This window comes from Marmota monax, unplaced genomic scaffold, assembly GCF_021218885.2.
Source record: "Marmota monax isolate L192 unplaced genomic scaffold, Marmota_monax_Labrador192_F-V1.1 WCK01_AAM20220418_F8-fsc00130, whole genome shotgun sequence".
NCBI lineage: Eukaryota > Metazoa > Chordata > Mammalia > Rodentia > Sciuridae > Marmota > Marmota monax.
This window is the reverse complement of record NW_026693244.1, coordinates 1,117,855-1,141,256: the sequence shown is the minus strand read 5'-3', so window position 1 is coordinate 1,141,256 and position 23,402 is coordinate 1,117,855. Positions and strand designations below refer to the sequence as shown.

Below are 23,402 nucleotides of genomic sequence, written 5' to 3'. Positions count from 1 at the left end.
CATTCTGTGGATACTAAAATCTGTGATGCTCAAGTCCCTTATTAAATAAAATGGCACAGTATTCACATATAACCTACACATATCCTGCTGTGTGTTTCAAATCATCCCCAGTTACTTATAATACCTAATACAACGTAAATGCTATGTACATAGTTGTTATACTACATTGTTAAGGGATGACCAGAAAAAAAAAGTCTGTACATGTTCAGTACAGATACAAGTTTTTCCTGAATATTTTTGATCTCTGGTTGACTGTGTCTATGGATATTAAACTCACATATGGAGCCAACTGTAATTCCTAATAATTGTATTATATTAGAGAATATGCTCTGTTTGTAAATAACACTCTAAAGATTCTCTAACTTACTTTTTGGTTCCCTAAGTGGCCACTATTTACAAATGTTTTAAGAGTGCTAAAATTGGGTTGGGGCATCAGTGGTAGAGTGTGTGTTCAGCATGTGTGAGGCCCTGGGTTTGATTCTAAGCAACACACACATACACACACACACACACACACAGAAGTTTCATCAAAGAATGTTTATTCTGAAGCGATTGCATTCAATATTCTCTTTATGTTAATTATATGAAGCCTGGTACCTCTGTGGTCCAAACTAATTTTAAAATTTTTATATGCTTATTTAATCTATTACTGAGAGAAATATATTAAACTTTCCCACTACGATGGACTTGCTTACTTATTACAGGTCTATCAATTTTTGATTCATACATTTTAAGTCTGTTACTAGGTCCATTCAAGTGTATTGCTGGTAAATTATTAAGTTTTATGATTACACAGAGACCTTTTTTATCCCTAATTTTTTTTAAATGATGTTATATACTAGTTTTTTTAGTTGTATATAACAGTGGACTCCATTTATGATATGATTATAGAAGCATGGAAGAATCTTATTTTAATTAGGACCCTATTGTGGGTATATGTGATAGAGGGATTCACTTAGAAATCTTCATATAGGTACATAGGAAAATTATGTTAGATTCATTCTACTGTCTTTCCTGTTCCTATTTCCCCTCCCTTCCCTTCATATTTTTTCTTAAAGATTTGATTGTCCAATACATTTAAGATAGTTTTCACATAACAGCATATAATTGAATTTATCTTTCAGCACTGATTGAGAAAGCTGATCTTTTAGCTAAAGCATCTGACCTTTTGCATTATTTCAATTGAATTATTAATATGTCTGTATTTTATTTGTATCCTATTTTGTGCAATAATTTTTAATGTCTTGCCAGTCTAACTTTATGTTTTCTCTCTAGTTCCTTTTGGGTTGATTTTTGTTTCCATAAGTCCATCTTTTCTTGTATTAGTTTGGAAATTATGACCTTTTCCTATACCTTTGGCAGCTCTCCTAAAAATATTGATATGCATATTTATTAAATCCAAAATTTTTTTAAAGGTATTTTATTAAAGAGAGAGAGAGAGAGAGAGAGAGAGAGAGAGAGAGAGAGGAAAAATTTTAATATTTATTTTTTTAGTTTTTGGCAGACACAACATCTTTGTTTGTATGTGGTGCTGAGGATCGAACTTGGGCCGTACGCATGCCAGGCGAGCGTGCTACCGCTTGAGCCACATCCCCAGCCCCAAATCCAAAGTTAATGTGTTTCCTTACCTTCTTCCCCCAAAGATATGACCCATTGAATGCTTTTCAAAATGTTTACCTGTCTCTTGAATTTTAATGCAGTGTTGTTATGCATTTTAGTTTTATCTTTATTTTGAATGCAATGAAATAATTATTATTGTTGTTTTATTCAATGTTTATTTATGTGCATACATATTACATAATATATATTTCCCATTTCCATGGCCTTAATCTTTGAATTTCAGATCTTCTGCTGGGCTCACTTATCTTTTGCCTGAAATTTGGACTTTCAAATTCCTTTCAGTGAGGGTCTGCAGGTAGCAAAGATTCTCAGTCTTTATCAGAAGGACAACTTCCCTCTGTATGCTGAAGATAATATTTTGCCCTATGTCCTCACTTGTTGCTGTTGAGAAACCAGCTCTTGTTTTTCTAAAGTCACAATGTTTTTTCTTTGTAATTACTTTTACGATTTCTTCATATTGAATGCTCTGAAGTATCATAATTTATACTGGTAAAGGATTTTTGTTTTTTAAAATCCTCTTTTAGTTTGTAGGGGAGCTTCTTTACCCTGTGAACTAATATATTTCATTAGTCATAGAAAATGTTCAGCTAAGGCTCTCAACTTTGTACTGAGGATTGAACCCATGGACACTTTAAAATGGGCTCCATCCCCAGTCTTTTTTATTCTGAGATCCTTCTACCTCAGTCTTTGGAGTCACTTGGATGACAGGCATGCACCATCACACCTGTGATACTAAGGCTCTTTTTAATCTAATTTGCTATAAAACCTATTGATTTTTTACTATCAACTATTACATTTTTCATTTGTAGGCAATCTTCTTTATTTGATATGTGAAGAGCTTTATAATGTTTTGAACAACCAATAAAAAAAAATTAAAAAAAAAAAAAAAAAAAAAAAAAAAAAAAAAATAAATAAATAAAGTTGCTTCATTACATTTTCAAACTTATAAAAGTATACTGCATACTTAACATTTAGTGTCTGAATAAAATAGAATTTTTTGTGGGTCTGGTCGTTTTGTGTGATGTTTCTATTAGATTTTGGTCAGGATGTCTGAATTTCTTGTGTGTGTGTGTGTGTGTGTGTGTGTATGCTGTGTGTTAACTCTGAAACATTCACTTTCTTCTTGTATTTTCTTTAGGACTGGGAATGAAAGTAGATTCCTCCTGAAAGGATTTAAGTTGCTTCTGGGGGCACTCAGGATTCAGGATTATTTTCTACTCAAATTTTGGCTGAAAGATTTTGAGACTGCCCAGGCAAAGTAAATTTGGGTTCTAAATTAACCATAACGTGGCCTGTTGCTAGAATCCTCAGGAACTTTTGCTCTTGCCTCAAAATATTCTGTGCCATGATTCTAGATAGGAACTTTTCCTTGTCATCTTCCATTGGGGTTGCAATGATCCTTCTTTTTCTAATTCTCCCTGCCTCTAATGATGAAGTCCATTGGGTGCCCACCTAGAGACCTACCCCATCTTTGGAAGACCTTAGGTTTTGCATTATTTCCCATAAACTTTGCATAACTTAAATTTATATTTTCTATAACATTAAAAAGAAAATCTTTTGTAATTATGTTTAATTTTTGAAAAGGCACAAGTTTATGATGTAATATACTCTTTTAAAGATTGCAAGTCTGCCAAGGGGTTTTTAGAAACAATTATACTAGCAAAACTGAGAACAGACTTTAATAAATATCAATTAAAACTTACAGACTTAATTTCTTCAAGGCTGGATCAAATTGAAGTACAAAGTAGTGGAACACCAGACTGGAAGCTAGAGGGTCTGAATTCTAATGCTATGACTTTGCTGTGTGATGGTTTAGTAAGCCCCTTAATTGGATGGCTCTTGGTTTCTGATGTATATAACAGAGGAGTAGGAACAGATAATTCTTTCAGTATCAAAACTGTGTACAGATATATGCAATATAAATAGAGCATCCAGAACATAGTTTGATACATAGCATATTCCTTAAGGTTAGCTTACTTTTAAATATACTTCAGCATAATATTTGAAATAAGCCTACATTGTGGTGTGTCCATTTAAAAAAAACAACAAACAAAATACAAAATATAAATAAAAATCGAGTCTTAGCCAGGCACAGCGGTGCACACCTATAGTCTCAGCTACTTGGGATGCTGAAGCAGGAGGATTGCAATAACAAGATTCACTTGGGAAACTCAGTGAGACACTGTCTCAAAATAAAATAAGAAAAGGTTGGGGATGTAGCTCAGTAATAGAGCACATGCTTAGCATATGCCAGGCCTTGGGTTCAATACCCAGTACTGAAAAAAAAAACTTTATGATTTATTTATATTTGGATATCTTACTAGTTCAGGGAAATTTATTATTCCTTTTTATTCTTTCTTGAATTTCAAATTCTTTTACATAGTTATTAATTAATTTAGGGATTATCTATGTTTGAATGAAAAAATGCTAATATTCCAAAGCTGCAACCTATATCATCTGCCAGGAATTTTTATGAGGAATTTTGAAAATATAATCATTTAAGACTTTCAGCATACTGTATTAATTATTTAGGAAAATCAATGTAATACCATGCAGATTAAACTGTTCAAAATCAGTTTTAATGCAACATATTCACAGGTTTACACTATAAAGTTGTGATAAGAATATCATTTTCAAATTTGATTAAGTGCTGAAAGATGTTGAAGAAACTCAAGCACTCAAATGAATTACTTTATATGTTTGATATAATTTCTGGCAAAATCTCAGAAAATGTCATATAAAAGAAATCTTACTTAAAATAAGATCTTGACAGCAGACTGGAAAAGTTAACAACTCCATTCCCAAATGGGAATACTGGTTATAATCAAACCTTTAATAATGATATTAGTTCCTCCCTTGAGAGAATCTAAATACCAAAATAAAGCAGCAGCAGCAACAACAGAGGAAAAGAAATATCTATAGTAGATATAGCCATAATATTCAACCACTAGTTTCTTATGTGTCCTGACTTAGTATGATAATGCTTGCCTATTACCTCTTTCTGCTACTAGAATGAATATTGTTAGCCATGTTTTTCCGTTGGACTATAGAATTTTTTTTTTTTTAATGTTAATACTGGGCTAGAAAGATCCACAGGTTGACTTCTGCTCTGGCTTTGTTTTGCTAATTTATTCTTCCTAAAAGTTATTGAAATATCCTTTACATACCATAAAACTCACCATTTTAGGGTATACTTGCCCTCACTTTCATTGCTTTTTAATCTCCTTGAATTTAAAACACCAAAAAATCATTTGTTAGCACCATGCCCAAAGTAAGGAGAAAATGAAGATGACAGATGACCAGAAAGGCTTTCTATAGATCAAGTACACATATACTTTCACTTTTTCATGTAAATAAGTTAAAATAAGCACAAGGATTAAGAGTAGACAATGAGGAAAAATAAGTCTGACACTTTTGGCCTCCAAGAAAAAATGACGACTCAAAGGCTGTTTCTTAAAAATTAAAAATAATTCTGTGTAGTATTAGGCATAACAAAGAGCCAATATTCCAAGAGGGTTTCTGTTTCTTATTAAAACCAAGATTAAGCTAGTTTAACATTATATCTTAGATAGATGAAAAGTAGTCAAAAACTATATACTTTTACAACCTATCTAGCCTGAGAGGCCCTAGTCTAATTTAATCCAGTATTAAAAAATAGTTTGAAGAAACTGGAAATGGCCCAGTGCAACTTGAGAGGTACTAAGCACCTCAGGGATGTATTTCATGAAGAGGCTTTAAAATTCTTTCTTGATTTACAAGCTCAGATTGCTCTTCCTTCTCTAATTTTTGGCACAAGTCATAGAACAGGTATTGTCTGCTCAGAACTCTGAAAAGAGGATCTGACACCTTATCTCCCTAAAGCTGATTAGAGAATATGTCCAAACCTATATCTCTCTCTGTTACTATGTTCAGATTGTTAAAGGGTTTGATATAATAATAATAATAATAATAATAAAGAAAACCTGGAAGGGACTTAAGAGACATAATGTAATGAAAAGTATTATATAGTTTATTAAAAAACTTGACAGAGCCAACATGGGAAAACAACTTTATCTCCTCTTAATTATCAAACTTATTTGAAATTTATTACCCTCCCCGCAACAATTCTATGCAGAGGCTGGGATGATTTACAGTGCTACTAAAGAGACTCCAAGGCTGTAAATAGGATTGTCCTGCAGTACATCTCCTTTGACGTTGCTGGTATCTAAAGTAAAATATCACATTCCTTATTTATCTAAATTGGGGTTTTAGAGTCTACTGAAGATTCTGTACTCAACTTAGAAAGTCAACTGTTTTGGATTTTACAAAGTCAACTTTAATGCTAATTCAAAATTTTAATTATATGAGTATACTAATGATTTATTCCTTGACATTTGATTTCTTTCACTTACTCCTTTACATAATATTTGAAGTCATTAAAAAAGTAGAAAGAAAACAAATGGCAAAATTATGGTTATATTTAAATACTGCATATCTTCCTTTGTAGTATACTTATATCTATTAACTGAAAACATCCTTATGACTCAAGGAATCAAAGATCTTATTTATTTTAAATTGATAAATGGAAAAACAGATGGGTCCAGATTTTACAGTAGCTTCCCCAAAGTGACAGGATAGACTTAAAAATAGAACTATGACTAGAATGTAAGTCCTTAATTGTCTTTACAAATCTGGCAAAGGATCTGGCCTGGGCAACTGGGTAGAGATTATAAAACCAATGGAATATTAATCCCTTAATCAAAGGTGATTTCCTAAGATGGGAGAATCCCTGAAGAAAGCATAACATCTGTCAGACCACCTGGCTCAATGGGAGGCCTCCATTCAGGCAAGAGGACAAAACTAGGTATTTTAATGCATGGGCATTAGAACACAAGGCTTTTTTGTTCTTATAAGAAATTTCGTTCCAAGTGCTTTTAATCCAAGTACAATACACTTTATTCTAAAATGAAGTGGCAATAGTCAGCAAGTGTTAAGACTTGCCAGATGGATTAAAAAACCCAGGAAATAATATGACTGGGAGCTTTACTTAAAGAATGCACATAAATTTATACATATATATTCCTTTTAACAAAGAATGTCATTATAGAAGTGTAACTCTGAAAAACATAAAAACACAAAGTTTATTTTGAGATTTTAATTATGTCATGTTTACATATGACCATATTGACTACAGGCTGTAACTACAACTAACACAGCATGAAAATTAATATTTTCAATTTCTTGGATTTGGATAGGAAAAAAAATGGGTATATTTTTCTTCTTACAAATTTAAAATTATTTTTATACAGTAGCATCAATTTATTAAAAAGTTTCTCATTGTTTTACTTTCCACAAGAAGCCTAAGGGGTACATTCTAAGACATTTTATCTCTGGATTTATGATACAAAAACTGAGTCATCAAGGCTTAAATAATTTTACTGCCAGTAACTATAAAGAATTTTAATATTTCCTTACTTATATTTTGGAGAAGCTATAATATTCCATTAGTGCTACATAAAATAAGCACCTCACATTACTATCAGAATAACTATCAAAAATACCAAAAGAAATGTATTTTTAGTCTCTCTGTATTAGCATGGGTAGCACATACATCAAGTGGAAATTCTTACAGAAGTCAGGTCTATATTACATATTAATTTGCTACTCCAAATGGATTTAAAATATACTATCTGCTTCTAAGTTTATTGTTAAAATTAAATTACTAGATATAGCAGAAAATGTTCAAAAGACCAAAGCATAAAGAATTGCCAGAATACTTAGATAATTTAGTCTTGGAATAAACTAAAATGGTTTATAAAAGCCAGATATGTAGACATATATCCCAATCAAGAAATCTTTTTCTGAACGGATTCATGAGAGTATTCAGCTCAAGCAATGCATGAAGTTAGAAAGCCAAGGTCAAAAAACATTTTCCAACTTCTTTCATGTGAGAATCTTATTATACATATACACATGAGAACCTCTGGATCTGTTCCCATAGTTCACGTAGTTCTAACCTTGGAATATCTGCTGACTGGGAAGACAGGCTAAGTTATGAGATACATTAAAAGATGCTTAAAATTCTACTTCGTTTCTATAATGTTATGTTGTGAGATGGCTCATGGTATATCACTTGTAACCACAGGGAGAGAAGTGTTACTAGACTTAGAAACTGCAAAGCAACATTTGATTTTCCAATATAATATGGTATTTACTGAAATACATAAATCTTTCATAATAAACAAGTTTCTATCATCATAGCAGCAATACCTGCTAATTTTAAAAGATCAAAGTAAGTTTATAAGAAATTTGATTTCAAGAAAAAGGTAATCTATAATGTGCATCGTAAGTAAGTTCTAAAAGAGCCTTCTAACAAGATAGTGATAATATGGCTTCTAATAATATTCTAAAAACATCAGAATCAAAATAGAATGGCCCACTTACTTTCCAGCTCTTCTTCTTCTTCTTTTTTTTAATATCTTTTATTGTAGATGAACACAATATCTTTATTTTAATTTATTTTTATGTGGTGCTGAGGATCAAACCCAGTGCCTCACATGTGCAAGGCAGGTGCTCTACCACTGAGCTACAGCCCCAGTCCCCCAGCTCTTCTTTTCTAAACACAATACTCAAATAAGAGGAACCAGAGTTCCTTGGAGAAGTAGTTTATGGTAGGTCTGAAAAAGGGAGAATTCATGATAAGCCTGTGGTAGAAAGTAAGGAAGTGCTCAAAGTATGTGGAAAGCTGAAAAGACAGAAGATACCTTGGAAGAGCTACCGATGGCCAAAATTGCAAATATCTAAACACAATTTGAATATACAGAATAAAATACAAACCCATATTAAATAAGTAAATAATGAAAAAGAGTTTTTATTATGAAATTCTAAGTAGTAAAAGTAATAGGAATAAGGGAAATAAAATGTCATCATTAGAACACCACAATAAATATCTTCTGCAGACAAGATCTATCATCTACCAAGAAATGCTAAAATTAATGGGGAATAGTTTGAAGGGTTTAAAAGAGGATAACTGTACAGTCTAAAAGTTTTTTCCCTCACATTCTTCTAAATCTCAAAAATAGAAAGAGTAATTGTACAAAGTAACAACTCAGCAGATATCACTAACCAAGCGATCAAGGCAATGTCACCAGTGATAAGATGGTAGACATCATGTTACTACTGAAAAACGAACTGATGAAGCAAACCATTTTTGTAGCAATCTTGCTAAAAATGCATACCTGAATCCAATCATAAAAAAATCATCAAAACTCAAATTGAGAAACATTCTACAAAAGATCTAACGAGGAGTCTTCAAAGTGTCAAAGTCATGAAAGATAAGACTGAAGAAGAGTCCCAGATTTGTGAACACTAAAGAGAATGATCACTAAATGCAATATGGAATTCTGGACAAAAGCATAAAACACAAAAAAAAATATTGGTGTGAAATTCTAATAGGGTCTATAGTTAGCTAACAGTATTGTGCCAACATTAATTATTTGATGTTGACCTAGGCACTTTGGTTATCATCTTAACATTAAAATTATGTGGAAACTCAGAATTATTTTTGCAATTTCTGGATAAGTCTAAAATTATTTTAAAAAATAAGAAAAATTAGTAAATAATATTCTAGTTCCAAGACTAGAAAAACAAAATGGTAGCAATTACATGGACCTACTTTTTTAGAAGTAATTTTAATTGTCATCCAGATTAGGGCAAATCAAGGTATTTCTCTATGATATGAGAAGAATTAAACTCAGAAAAATAATTACTTATATAAATTCCTATCTAATCGTGGTATATAAAAAGATTACACACCTTCCCAGTGGTTGGGGAGACTGAGATAGGAGGATTGTGAGTTCAAAGTCAGCCTCAGCAATGGTGAGCCACTAAGCAACACAGTGAGACCCTGTCTCTAAATAAAAATACAAAATAGGGCTGGGGATGTGGATCAGTGGTTGAATGTCTCTGAGTTCAATCCCTGGTGTGAAAAAAAAAATGATTTTAACATGGTTAACTTTTATATTAGTAGACTAAAATAAGCTCTTAAAGAAGCTTCCCTTTGTTTAAAGAAATGAGTCATTTAAGACTCAAACCTTTCTTTACCTAATTATATTCAGTATCTCAAAGGCAGATAAGAACATATACTGATTATGTGTAACATAGTCTGTACCTATACAGCATCAATAAAGTAATTACTGCATTTCTCTCACTCCTAGAAGATCATGAACAATAGAAGCAAGAACTATCCATCTATTACCAACTTAATAGCCCTAGTTCAGCACAGTTCTTGAGACATGGGGGTGCTCATATTTATTAGCTCAAAAAAATGAATAAAATTCCTTAGTAAAAGTTCTTTCTAAACTGAGCACAGTGAGCTCACCTCTAATCCCAGCAGCTCGGGAGACTGAGACAGGAAGATTGTGAGTTTAAAGCCAGCCCTAGTAATGGCGAAGTGCTAAGTAACTCAGTGAGACCCTGCCTCTAAATAAAATACAAAATAGGGCTGGGGGTTTAGCTCAGTAGTCCAGTGCCCCTGAGTTTAACCCCCAGTACCCCCCCAAAAAAGTTCTTTCTAGTTGAATGGAATTACTTTCATGAGTTTAATATGCTTTTAATTATAAGAAGCAAGTCCCTGGGAAAATTATGTATAAAATTAAAAATAAAATAATTCTCAGTGTATTTTTTTCAAATCTTAATATTGTCAATATAGTTTACTTCTGTTCTGGGTTATATTTTGCTTATAACTAGTCATAAATAAATTTACCCATTCTCTTAAATTTCATTTATAATTTGTGCCATTATGGGTGAATTAATTTTTTTAGCAATTAGTTTCATTTGAATACATATTTCAGAGACTTTCAATTTGTCAAAAAGTACCTGCCTTTATTATAATGGTCACTGGGATATGGTACAAATAATCTAAGCCCTATGCACTTCAAACAGTTTTATGGTATTGCTTGTGCTATTTAAAACAATAAGAATATATTGGCCAAATGTTACCTGCTATTCTATATCAGAGTATGTATGCTTTAGGGCTAGATGCTGTATTTTTTTTTTTTTTTTAGTGGTGCTGGGGATTGAACCCCATGGCCTCGTGCATACTAGGCAAGTGCTCTACACTGAGTTACATCTTTAGCCCTTATCCTATTTTTAATATGCCTCTACAGACTATATTTATCTACAGAATCTAGTAGATAATAAAAAGACTTCAAGGTTTCCAAAAGTATGAGGATACAGATGAAATACATGCAAAGCAAATCTATCACATCAAACAGTATACATTATTAGAGGCAAATGAATAAAACTTTCAATCATGATCTACGATTGTAATTTATTGTTGTAAGAAGAAAACGGATTTGAGTGTTCAAGCTGCAATTTTGGAAAATGAACATTACATACTTTATTGTAAAACAGTTTAAAAGAAATTAAAGATTTTTAGTGAAAGGAAATAACTTTTTAGGAAGCTATTCTAGTTTAATTAAAATCATAGTGAAGCACATAACATATTCAATCTGTACAAACAGCAAGTGTGTTTTGATCATTTTTATCAATAGTTTAGATTTCCTGTCTTAACACATGAGGAAAAAGTAAAAACAAAAAGCAATAACATATTTAATATTATTCAAACCAACACACCAATGTTTATACAAGTCCTAAACATTGGCCCCAAATAATTTTCTATAATTTTTTTAAAGTATGTGATATTTAAAAAATGAGCATCCCATTTCTGTGCATTTTTACTCCAGTTACATGCTATAGCAACAGGAAGTTTTGATTGATTTTAAGTACTCTCAAATTCTCATTAGGCCTACTTAAGAGCAATAGTTAATATCATGTTTACATTTAATTTACTTCTCAGAAAAATGTCCTCAGTGGAAATTTATTTTATTAGCTAACTGTCCAAAGCATGTATCTGGGAAACAACACCACCACAAGAAGGAGGGAGGAAAGAAGGAAAAGGAGGAAGGCAGAAGAATAGAGAGGAAGGAAAAAGTTAAGCAAAATGGGAGGAGTTACAAGAGAAAATATAAGCCTGATAAATGGCCTTACCTTCATTTTTTTTCTCTGCTTTTGATGCATTTTCTACTTTTTTTTGTTTTGCTGCTAAGAGTTCTCGCTTTAATTGTCTTGCTTCTTTTCTGAGCTCTTCACTATAAAGCAAAAACAGTTATATGTGAGTATGATGACAAAAAATTGTTTAGCAAAAACAGAAATATAGGTTTTTAGGTGTACTAAGTCTACGAAAAAGGGAATAATATAATTCACTCATTTTGTTTCTATATACATATTGTTGTACAGAAACACACTAAAATGATATTTTTAAAGTTGTAATTTTTCACCAAAACCTTTTTGAGTTACTACAAAATATTTCTCTTTTCAAGTATATCAAACACAAGAAGGTAAGTAATAAATGACCCAATACCTTCTTAATTCACAAGGATTAAATATTCTAGTTTCAATTAATATTTCATGGTGATTCGAAGTCAAAACAAAAATTTTAATGTAAGTATATTCACTAAACCTGTATTTATACAAAACAATTTGGCTTCAAATTTGTTGAATTCCTGAATTGGCACCACTAATTATCATTTATTAAGCAATTATTACATGCTAGGTCCACTGCTTAAAACTTCAAAAACTCATTTGCATATTCAAACTCAAATTTGTAACTCACTTAATACCATAATTTGGCATATAATTTCCTCTTTTGTGAAATGTACTATGCACCAAAGTACTCTGATGATTAATGTACTGCTTTCAGGTGTTAAAGGCAAACTGAGACATGTGTTGATGACATATATGAGAACAAAATCCATTTCTTGGAGGAAATTATTAACTACTCATGTATAAACCTTGCTATGATTTGGATATAGTTTAAGTGTGCCACCCCCGTATTCATGTGTTGGACATTTGGTCGGGGGAGGGGGGATTGGGAGGTGATAAAATCTTTAAAGATGGTGCCTAGTGGGAGGTCTTTAGATCAAATGCAGGTACTGTGGTACCCTAGTCTCTCTCTGGCTTCCTGTTTCAAGATATAATCTTTCACAGGTGTCATCACCATTGCCATCTGCTATGAGGTGACACAGCTAAGGTGGGGATCCATTCCAGAGACTTCTATGTTGTTTATACTTGTAGCAGCCAAAACTGAATGTAAAATAAATCTCATTTTTAAAAAAAGTCTGCTTCAGATATTTTGTTATATAGTAACAAAAAAAGATGACTAATATAAACCCAAAGGATCCCTTGTGAATAGTCAAGTTATATGTGTTGTGTCTTTGAATGTCAAGCATCCACTCTATTGTCAATAAAAACTAGACTGGATGAAGGATACTCAGAGAAGCTTGTAAGCTCAAGCAGTCAGCCCACTTTGGAAATGTTCTCTAATGCTCTCCAAGCCAAGGTTTAATTGAATCTTAAAGATCATTCCACACTTATATACAACCATTAGTGCTTCCTACCTATCCTAAATCTCATATATCTTTTTACCATTCACTATCCTATATTACATTTACCAAATTGATAAGCTTTATAATGTGCCTAACAGTTCTTTCTAACTGTTTTCCACATGAGAAAAACACAATCACATTTTGTGTCTGCTTAGACTTCAAGACCCTGAAATCTGAAACAACGCTCTCTGATCAAAATCCATTACCTCTTTATTTTTTCAGTCTTTCATTACTACTGAACTTACACTCACTCATAATAATGAAAGCCAATTCCTTAATTGTTATTCATGCTCCATCAGCCTCACTGTAATCCTTATTGGCTTTGTACCTATTGTGGATGGTATGGTCATTCATTTCACTAATGTCCTCCTCATCAGCTCCTTTAATTTTCTTGACTTGTTTGACCTTTGCAGATACATCACAATCATCTAAAAGAAATTGTGAATATGGTTTCATGTTGTTCCCCCTCAAGGGATCTGTTCCAGGAGACAAACCTCCAAAGAACAGGGTAACTTTAGATGTGAGATGTTGTCTGGGGATTTGCCCTGTGACAACTTTTACTGATGATTCCCTTATACACTCAGGTTTGGGACCCATTGCTTAGCACTTTACTATAGACTTTATAGTGTCCCTTTTACAATTTTAAGCACTACTACTTCACTGATCCTTTTATTCAGCAAATAAACATGCTCAAATTTCTCTGGACTCTGCCTGAATCAAATGATTATCATCTCCACAAATGGACTCCATTTCTGAAAGAATAGTTTGCATACACAGTCTACTTCATAATCTCTTGCAATCTATCCCTCTTAATACTCTACTGAAACTGTTCCTATATAAACCAAATTCAATGGCCTTTTCACAGTTCTCTCTTCCTCGTTGGTCTATCATTCAATGATATTAAATACTCTTTCCTTCCTGAAATTCTATCCTAATGAGACTTTTATATCACTTTGGACTCTTGGTTTTCCAATTCTTCTCCTGGTTATTCTTTCTCCTCCTGTCTTACAATTATTGGCATTTTTCTCATCTCCATACCCTGTACTCGGCATTCATCAAACATCATTCCTATATAAGTTGTTCCCAAACCTAGAGGTTTTGCCTGAATTTTGATTCTGTATTTCTAAATTTTGTAACAAACATCTATGTAGGTGAGTGTTATCCAAGAAAGGTTAAGTCTACACATATTATTAAAACTTGTTTCATTGTGTTAAATTTTTCAAGTGATTGAGGATTTGCAATGTTGTCAAGGTAAAACATATGGTAAAACATAAAGCATTTTAAAGTTTCCAAGCAATACACTTTGATAAAGCAAAAAGAAAAGCTTAAATTATTTCAAAAGTATTACCTGGACATGCAACCAATACAAAAAAAAAAAAAATCAATGTGACAGCATTGTCTTCAAAATCTGGTGTTTATGTTACACTTATAGCACATCTCAATTTCAACTAGCTACAGTTCAAGGACTCTGATCTAGATGGACAACATGCAGATGTCTTGACATTATTACAAATACTTTATTTTCAAACCTTAAGTTATTTCCTTCTTACCCAAATCTATTCCTTCTTCTAAAATGAATCTATTTGATCATAGAACCACTATCCTTCTAATGAACAGATTTTAAACCTCTGTTTCCTTTCCCTTTCACTGAATCAGTGTTGAAGTATATTTTCCAATCTCACTCACGTATAACAATTCTTCTTGCCAAGTTTAGTCTCTCCTTATGTATGTCTCAGACAAGTGCAGTTACTTCCTCTTTCTTGAAGTTATATGAATACAATTTTAGAAATCTCTTCTTTAGTCAGCATGAGCTCTAATGGAATAGTATAGAACCTACATAGGGAACAGCAACCACATATTTGCTCCATCCACTGAATCTCCCTACCATTTATTATGCTAGTTTGCATATTTTTTAATTTGGTAAGTCATTCAGTAATTTAGATGATGTTTCTGAAGACTAAGCTCTTTAAGGTGACTTTGCAAGTTGAAGAGGAAATGCTACTTTACTAGGCAAAATGAAGCAGATGAGAGAATAATTTCAAATGATGAGGCAAAGAAAGTGTATACCATGGAAGATATTATTGTAGAGACACGGTTGTAAAACACAATTATTAAAAGAGATAATTTGAATTCAAAAAAGTCCTGACTTAGAAGCTAACTCCATTACTTATTAGTTGAATGATGTGAGAACAGTACTTAACTTCTCAGATTCAGTTCTTCAACTATATAACAGGGGAAAGATGTAAAATATCAAGCACAATACAGGTTCAACAAATGTAGCTATCATTATTTAGGTCATATGTTTATAATAACACTACTATTATGGTCTATTTGCTATTTAGGAATATTTCTTAATTATGTTATTATTACACATAATTGCTACCTTTACTATATATGGATCTCAGCTCTGTTCATAATTTTAAAAGGGCACTGAATGCATAATGCTTGCTTCTAAAACTTTATCCTTAAATAGTCATACTAGACATACTATTGAAGTGTATAATCTAATACAAAGTGAACAATGATGAATAAAGGCTCAAAAAAGACAAATTGAGAAAGAAAGGGTAAGTCTACACATATTATTAAAACTTGTTTCATTGTGTTAAATTTTTCAAGTGATTGAGGATTTGCAATGTTGTCAAAATCTTTCAGACTATTCAAACATCACCATTTGTTAATACTTGTGGAATCCATAATTCTTGGGATGAAGCATAACTTTTTAAACTACTCTTTAGATCAGAGTTTAATTTTAAGGTGCCAATCTTATATCCTCTGGAATAATCCTATCAGTTGGCACTAGAATATATTTAAATCTGTTAAAATGAGTGTGAAAAATATAAGTTTGAAATATATGGCATGGTACTGCCACATCAAGGGCTTGCTTTAGAGTTCAGAAAGCATCTTCTTGGCCCCCTCAAAGCCTAGTTCTACTTGAATGATAAAATAAATGGCTTTAATAAATTGCTATTAACTCTCAGTTAATTAATTTTTTCTTAATAGGTATGTTTCTAATTTGAATTCATTTGAATGTTAATATTGTTCATATATATCACTGTTAACCACCAGGAAATTCTGCATTATATTATATATATTTTTTATGTTATGTGTATATTTCTATAACATAATATATATAATATATATAAATCTGGTAAATCTATAATATCTCCTGTCCTAATTGAAAAAAATTCCATTTAAAAAATTCATCCTAACAAAGTACTAATAGCCTAAAAATTACAGTAGCCTTTATATATTTAGTAATGGCAAATAAATTACTAATTCATTCAAAAATTTCTAATATTTAAATGGTACCATTCTTGGTACAGGCACAGAAATCAAGTTGAAGTTAAAGAACCTAAATTCATTTGTTCTTTAAAGCTCTCAATTCCCACTTAATCTTCTTGATAATCTGTGATATAGGCATTTTACAAGAAGGCTTACGTTTATGGGCATTAAATAAATACCTTGACTGAAGTCACATACTCTGTAAGTAATAGAGCTAAAAACTGAAGATGACACTCTAAACACTCTGAATCCTAAGTCTATATTTTTTTCATGAGGCTACAAACACCTGGGTAAACTTTCAAAAGAAACTTTAATACCAACAAAGGTCATAAACCATGTACATAACAAAAACAGTACATAATAAAGAGTGCTAACTACCATGAAAAAGAAATAACTGAAGCAATTTTAAATTAAATGAAGGAAAGATTACTGCAAGTTAAACAAGCAATGGCTTCACAAAGAAGGCATCTGAACTGGACCCTGAAAGATGGAAAGGAATTATCCTTGTGAAGTCAGTGTAAAAATGAATCCAAGCAGCATGCCTAAATCTAGACAGAAAAGTGCAAAAACACAGGGTGCATGCTAAAAGGTATTTAGCTATAGAGTAAAATAATTTAAAGGTGGAGGAGTAACTAGTAATTAAAAACAGAACTTGGAAGAATACCTGTGGTAAAGTTTAAATGCAAACAGTCAAAATATTTCTTTTCAATATTTTTATACCCTTAAGCTGAAAATTATTTTTACAGCAAATTTCTCAACTGCTCTTATTATCTTCACTTTACTATTCATCCATTTTAGTTGCCTTACGAGTAATTCATACACTTCTTAAATTGCTCTCTCAGAAGTAACTTATGTTCTCTTAATCACTAATTCCAATGGTTTACCTTTAGACTTAACAGCCCTTCAGAAGAATGTGACCCTGTTGACTACTTTACTTCTTTCAGTTTCTCTGTTGTCTCAGACAGTGTCATGCCAGATTTCTTCTCACCTCTTTGATATTCCTTCTGTTTACACTAGCTTTACTCTTTTACCTTATCTGCTTCTCAGTAGTCCAGTCACAACCCTCATTCCCCTCTTCCTTCCTTATGAATTTCATCCACACTGAGGATTTCAATGTCCTCTATCTTAACGCAACCAGTATACAAAATCAAACAGCCTGATTCTCTTAATACATTTCTTTTCAAGCTTAAAGTTACATTTCTAACTGCCAGATCAATACCTCCATTAAACATTCTACACAAATGCATCAAAATTATCATGTTTAAAGTCAGATTGATCACATTGCATCCTCAAAAAAATCATCTTATTCCTTTATCTTATTTCTGATAAAGCCACCATAATGTCTATCATCATACCCACCTTCTAGTATCACTTCCTTACTTACTATATCCTTCCTTTTTCCTTTAGTCTCTTCCTTTCTGTCATCAGTGATAGCCATCTGGTTTGGCTTCACTCCTGCAACAACCTCCTACTTACTAGGTCTATATGCCATTGGTCTGACCTTTCTTTCATTCATTTTGTAACACATATGCTAAATCCTATGACTGTTCTCCCCTGAGCTTCACAGATTCGTAAATCCCACTAAAGTATTCACTAATTTTCTTTCTCAAGTATTTAAGTCCTTCTCTTAAGCTGGCTTTGAAATTTTTTTTTCATATATATCTCCCATATATCCTCTATGGTTACTTTCAATTTCAGTCAAATCATACTAGTCGTAATCACCTTGGCAAACTTTGAGCTTGGACACACATACCCTTTTGTTCAAGCCATTTATGTGACTTAAAATAGTGTTTTATCCCTATTTTCCTACTAAAGTCTTCTTTATCTTTTGGGCTTCATGGAGAAAGTGGTACTTGGGCATAGCAATGGGGAAGGTTTTCTCATCCACAAACTGTGGTTCTATCCAACATATGTATCATAATACTACTGATACAAAGGTTACGGATTACTCTGATTAAGCATCTTACCAGGGGCTTAGAAGCGAGTTATTTTTATAATCCAAATATACTACAATTAACTCACAACTGTTAAATTGCATCAGCAGTTTAAAGAACTAAAAATTTTAAAACTTAAATGATACTAATTACTACACTAATGAAATTTACTCTAATGTCACTGATTTCTTTTTTTCCTTTTAAATGTCTATTCTTTGTTTTTTGGTACCAGGGATTAAACCCAGGGGCACTTAAACACTGAGCCACATCCTCAGCCATTTTTATTTTTTATTTTGAGGCAAGGTCTTGCTATGTTGCTTACGGCCTAGGTAAGTTGCTGAGGTTGGTTTTAATTTGTAATCATCCTGCCTCAGCCTGTGCCACCACTCCTGGAAAAACTAACGTCCATTCTTAACATTCTAAAATATTAGACAAAACAAGTGGAGGAGAGCTTGGTTATCAGATTTAGGCCCAACATCATTATATAGCCCCAAGAAAGCAATCAATTTTCTTTCTTTACCTCAGTTTTATTATCATATAAGAAGAATGTGAGTTAGATATACATTAATAGTTCTGAAATGCACGACCAAAACTATTATATAAGTCTAAGAGTTACTATACTACCCAGATGATTTTATTTCTTTTCTTTGGATTTAGGATATTAAAGCACATTATGAATTAAAACAATCTCCTCTTAGTTTTCACATCTAAGGAAATAGTGAGATGCCAATATTTTCACATACATTGTAGATAAAAAGAAGATCAAGAATAGAGATAGTAAGAGGTATTTCAAAATACCCAAGTCAATAATGGAAATATAAATATGATATAGACATCCTAATTTTTTATTTGGTTTCCAACTTAACTAACTACCCACTAATGAAAAGTATGTCTAGATTTGTACCTCTCACTTTTATCATTTTTTTTTTAATTTTTATTGTTGGTTGTTCAAAACATTACATAGTTCTTGACATATCATATTTCACACTTTGATTCAAGTGGGTTATGAACTCCCATTTTTACCCCGTATACAGATTGCAGAATCACATCAGTTACACATCCATTGATTTACATATTGCCATACTAGTGTCTGTTGTATTCTGCTGCCTTTCCTATCCTCTACTATCCCCCCTCCCCTCCCCTCCCCTCCCTCTTCTCTCTCTACCCCCTCTACTGTCATTCATTTCTCCCCCCGTATTATTTTTTCCCTTTCCCCTCACTTCCTCTTGTATGTAATTTTGTATAATCCTGAGAGCCGCCGCCCGTGGTTTTTTTTTTTTTTTTCAGTTCTGGGGATTAAACCCAGGGCCTCACACATGGCTAGGCAAGCACTGAGCTACATGCCCAGCTCCACTTTACTTTTAAACTAATATTTTTGATATAACAGAAGACACCATGAATAAATAACTACACAAGAAAAATTTAAAATTGTAGTAAGTTATTATAATTTCATTTTTATCAGACTATTTGAATCATTTATTAGTTTTTTAAAGTCCTGAAATTCTTTTTTCCCGCATTTTTAATTGGTACATCATAGTTGTATGATAATGTACATAATCATATGTTGTTACATATGCATACATGCACACAATGTAACAATATAATTCAGCCAATATTACTCCCCAGCTCTCTCCCTACAGTCTGCCTGCCTTCCACCTCCTGGTCCCTTTCCTCTACTAATCTTCCTTTGATTTTTATGAGACCCTCTCCCTGCTGCTACCTTTCTTTTCCATTTGCCTCTCTAGCTTCCACATATGAGAGCAAGTATATGACCCTTGACCTTATGAGTTTGACTTATTTCATTTAACATAATCTAGTTCCATCCATTTTCTTGCAAATGACAATTTTTATGGTTGAATAAGACTTCACTGTGTATATATACTACAATTTCTTTATCCATTCATCTGTTGATGGACACTTAGGCTGGTTCCACAGTTTGGCTATTGTGAATTGTGATGCTATAAACATGGGTATCACTGGTATGATGATTTTAATTCTTTAAGACAGATATCAAGGAGTGTTATATCTGGATCATATATGGTGGTTTCATGCCTAGTCTTTTGAGGAACCTCCACTGGAATTTCCATAGTGGTAGTATAATTTACAATCCTACCAACAATCTAAGAGTTCCCTGCAATTTTTCTTTAATCCTGCAGCATCTGAACTTGAGACTGAGGATTTAAAATGGCAATCTTGGGCTGGGGGTATGGCTCAGCAGTAAGAGTGCTTGACTTGCATGTGTGAGTCCCTGGGTTTGATCCTCAGCACAAAAAAAATTAAAAAAAAAATGGCAGCTCATATCACTGATAAATTTTCAGTCAGTTTTTATTTATTCCCAGATAATTTTCTCTAGTTTCCATAAATGTGACTTAGAAAAATTTTAAGTTATATATCTATATGTCTGTTCCTTTTTCTTTCATGAGAAATATTATCTTACTACAAGGGAGGTGAACTAACAGTTACATTTTTTAAAAACTTGGCAAAGATTATCAAGATTACATGAGTGTTGGACAAACCTTTGCAGAGATCTTTAATCTACAAAAATCAAATGAAATATGTATAAGCTTCTTACATAAGATGATAAATAAATTTGCTTTGTTAAACAAGCTGATGGCTAAACACATGTCCATTACAGATCACTGTTTCTTGGACCATGGATGTACCACTTGTAGTTAGCTTAATCATGCTATTTCCCTACATCTGATAAGAATTCACAACACATGGAAATGATTAAAAACCAAACAGTACACCCTTCATGGTTGTTAGTCTGCTGTTTTAATCACAAAGCTATCAAATATGTTTGTAATGATACAACAGCTTGGCTGTTGATGAAATCATAAAATGACCACAATAAAATCCCATCATAAGTACTAACTATAGATGTATGGGATAATTTTTAGGATTATGGTATCATCAGTTGGAACAGAGACATAGATTTACATTGCAAAAAATACCATAATATACTGTAGTTACAGATGAATTCTGAAAAAAAAAATACATTTATTCAGCAAGTATCTAACAAAATGAAACCCGGGAAACCCCATTGTGTGGGTTCAAAGCTCTGTTACCCTTATTACAAGTAGTATGGTATTGGACAACTAAGTAAGCCAATGGAAGCCTCAGTTTCCTCATCTTTAAACAAGAATAATGGTAGGTTTTTGTAAGAAACAAAGATGATTCTGTAGCAGTTACCATACTTAACATGATGCTCAGTCCAGAATATGTACTCAATAGAAATCTGCTTGTGTTATTACTGTTATTGTTCTCACCTCCATCACCAACACTAGTGGTACTCTTACTATTTAAAGAATCTAAATAATAAATTACTGATAAAATGAGAACTTAGTCAAAGTGAGTAACAAGACAAATCTTTCCATTTTTTTTTTCATGGATACAAAGATTTTCAAAGCTTACTGATAAGTTTTTGAGTTTGATATACTGCTTGGACAAAATATCATTTGCTATAACAGTAAAAAAATGTAACACAAATTAAAAATTACAAATTTCTTCTATCCAAATTCTGGCCACTAAAAACTTAGACCTGAATTGCTTATTTACTTTCTGTATAACCTAGTTGAAAGGTAAGAAATAAGAAAGCAAATAAAGACGTGTATATATATATACTTAAAAATTTTATGAGGAAGGCTAACAGAGAACTTATATTATTTTAGTCTAAGTAATTCTGAAAGGCATCATCAGAAAATAAAATTTAATCTCAGAGATATATGTTCTTTGTGCCCTTTATAATATGCTACATCAATACTTAGAAATAAAAATCTCTGGCATTAAGAATACTGCAAAGTAGGAAGAAGACAAGGGAATCTAAGTCCATTTGTGGCTTTAGGCTTATAATCTTATTTATTTTCTATAAAACATTGCATGTATTTTTAAATAAAAATATGAGATATCTGATATAGAATGTCATTAATCTTTGTAAGATTGCTTCCAAATCTTAAGATTTTTTTTAAAACAGACTAAATAAATGTAAATCCTGCTAAAAACAAACAAACACATAAACAAAAATAAATGTCCATGATTAACACTGGGTAATACTGCTATACTGTCTAAACACTAAGTAAAAGTTTCAGAATCAAACATGTTATTTCATAACAAGAACTTAGCAAATATTTTACAGAAGTGAAGTAAATCTGCTGTGGAAGAAATTCAGTCTTTAGCCCTGTGTCCATTCTACAATCCAACTCTACAAATGATATTAATTCAACATGAAAAACAAACAAGACTTCCCTTTCCAGTAAGACAGCATACTAGATAACATAAAAACTCTTGTGATCAAATACCTAGAAGTGCTAAAATGGGAATAATATCATGAGCTTAAATGAGATAATGGGCCATTAGATGAAGTAGTCAGATGAAACACAATCAATTATTCTCTCCTCAAATATCTATCAAGAGACACTGCTCTCTCTTTAGGAAAAAAAAAAAGACAAAACAATGGTAGAGGAAAAATAATTCAAAGATATACAATTTATGGAAAGAAACAATCTGTATATACAAAAGGTGTTATTTAATCATAAAAAAAGATGATACAAGATGACTGATAACGAAGGTGTCTTGATTAAATTAATAACTTTTAAGGATAAGGAGTGAAACATTTAAATAATCAGGCAGTAAAAACAAGTTAGTATGGGCAAAGGATGGAGGAAGCAGACTGACTTCAGGCTTTTACATAGATAGTGCAAGAAGACAAGGGGAAAAATGTATACAATTTAATGAGGGAAAAGAAAAGGGATACAAGAATATCATATCTAGCCAAGTTATCATTCAGTTATACAGACTGGACACACAATATCAAATACAGAGGAAGATAGAGTATAAAGCTCTGTGAGGCCTTTTTGCAGAGTTTATGGTGATGAAATCTATATAAACAGAATATGCATTAAAATAAAGAACTCAGGGGAATCAACCTAACAAAAGAGGTGAAAGACCTCTACAATGAAAACTACAGAACACTAAAGAAAGAAATTAAAGAAGACCTTAGAAAATGGAAAGATCTCCTTTGTTCTTGGATAGGCAGAATTAATATTATCAAAATAACCATACTACCAAAAGCATTATATAGATTTAATGCAATTCCAATCAAAATCCCAATTACATTCCCTCATAGAAAAAGAAAAAGCAG

General features: G+C 32.2%; 1 protein-coding gene across 1 annotated transcript in view; it reads right to left on the bottom strand.

The window, feature by feature from the left end:
- Positions 1 to 23,402, bottom strand: part of Cwc27 (CWC27 spliceosome associated cyclophilin) — a 245,486-nt gene that overhangs the window by 115,327 nt on the left and 106,757 nt on the right. Inside the window, exon 11 of the mRNA XM_046456179.2 lies at positions 11,650 to 11,750. Within this exon, the coding sequence (XP_046312135.1) occupies positions 11,650 to 11,750 (101 nt within the window). The remainder of the gene's footprint in view (positions 1 to 11,649; positions 11,751 to 23,402) is intronic.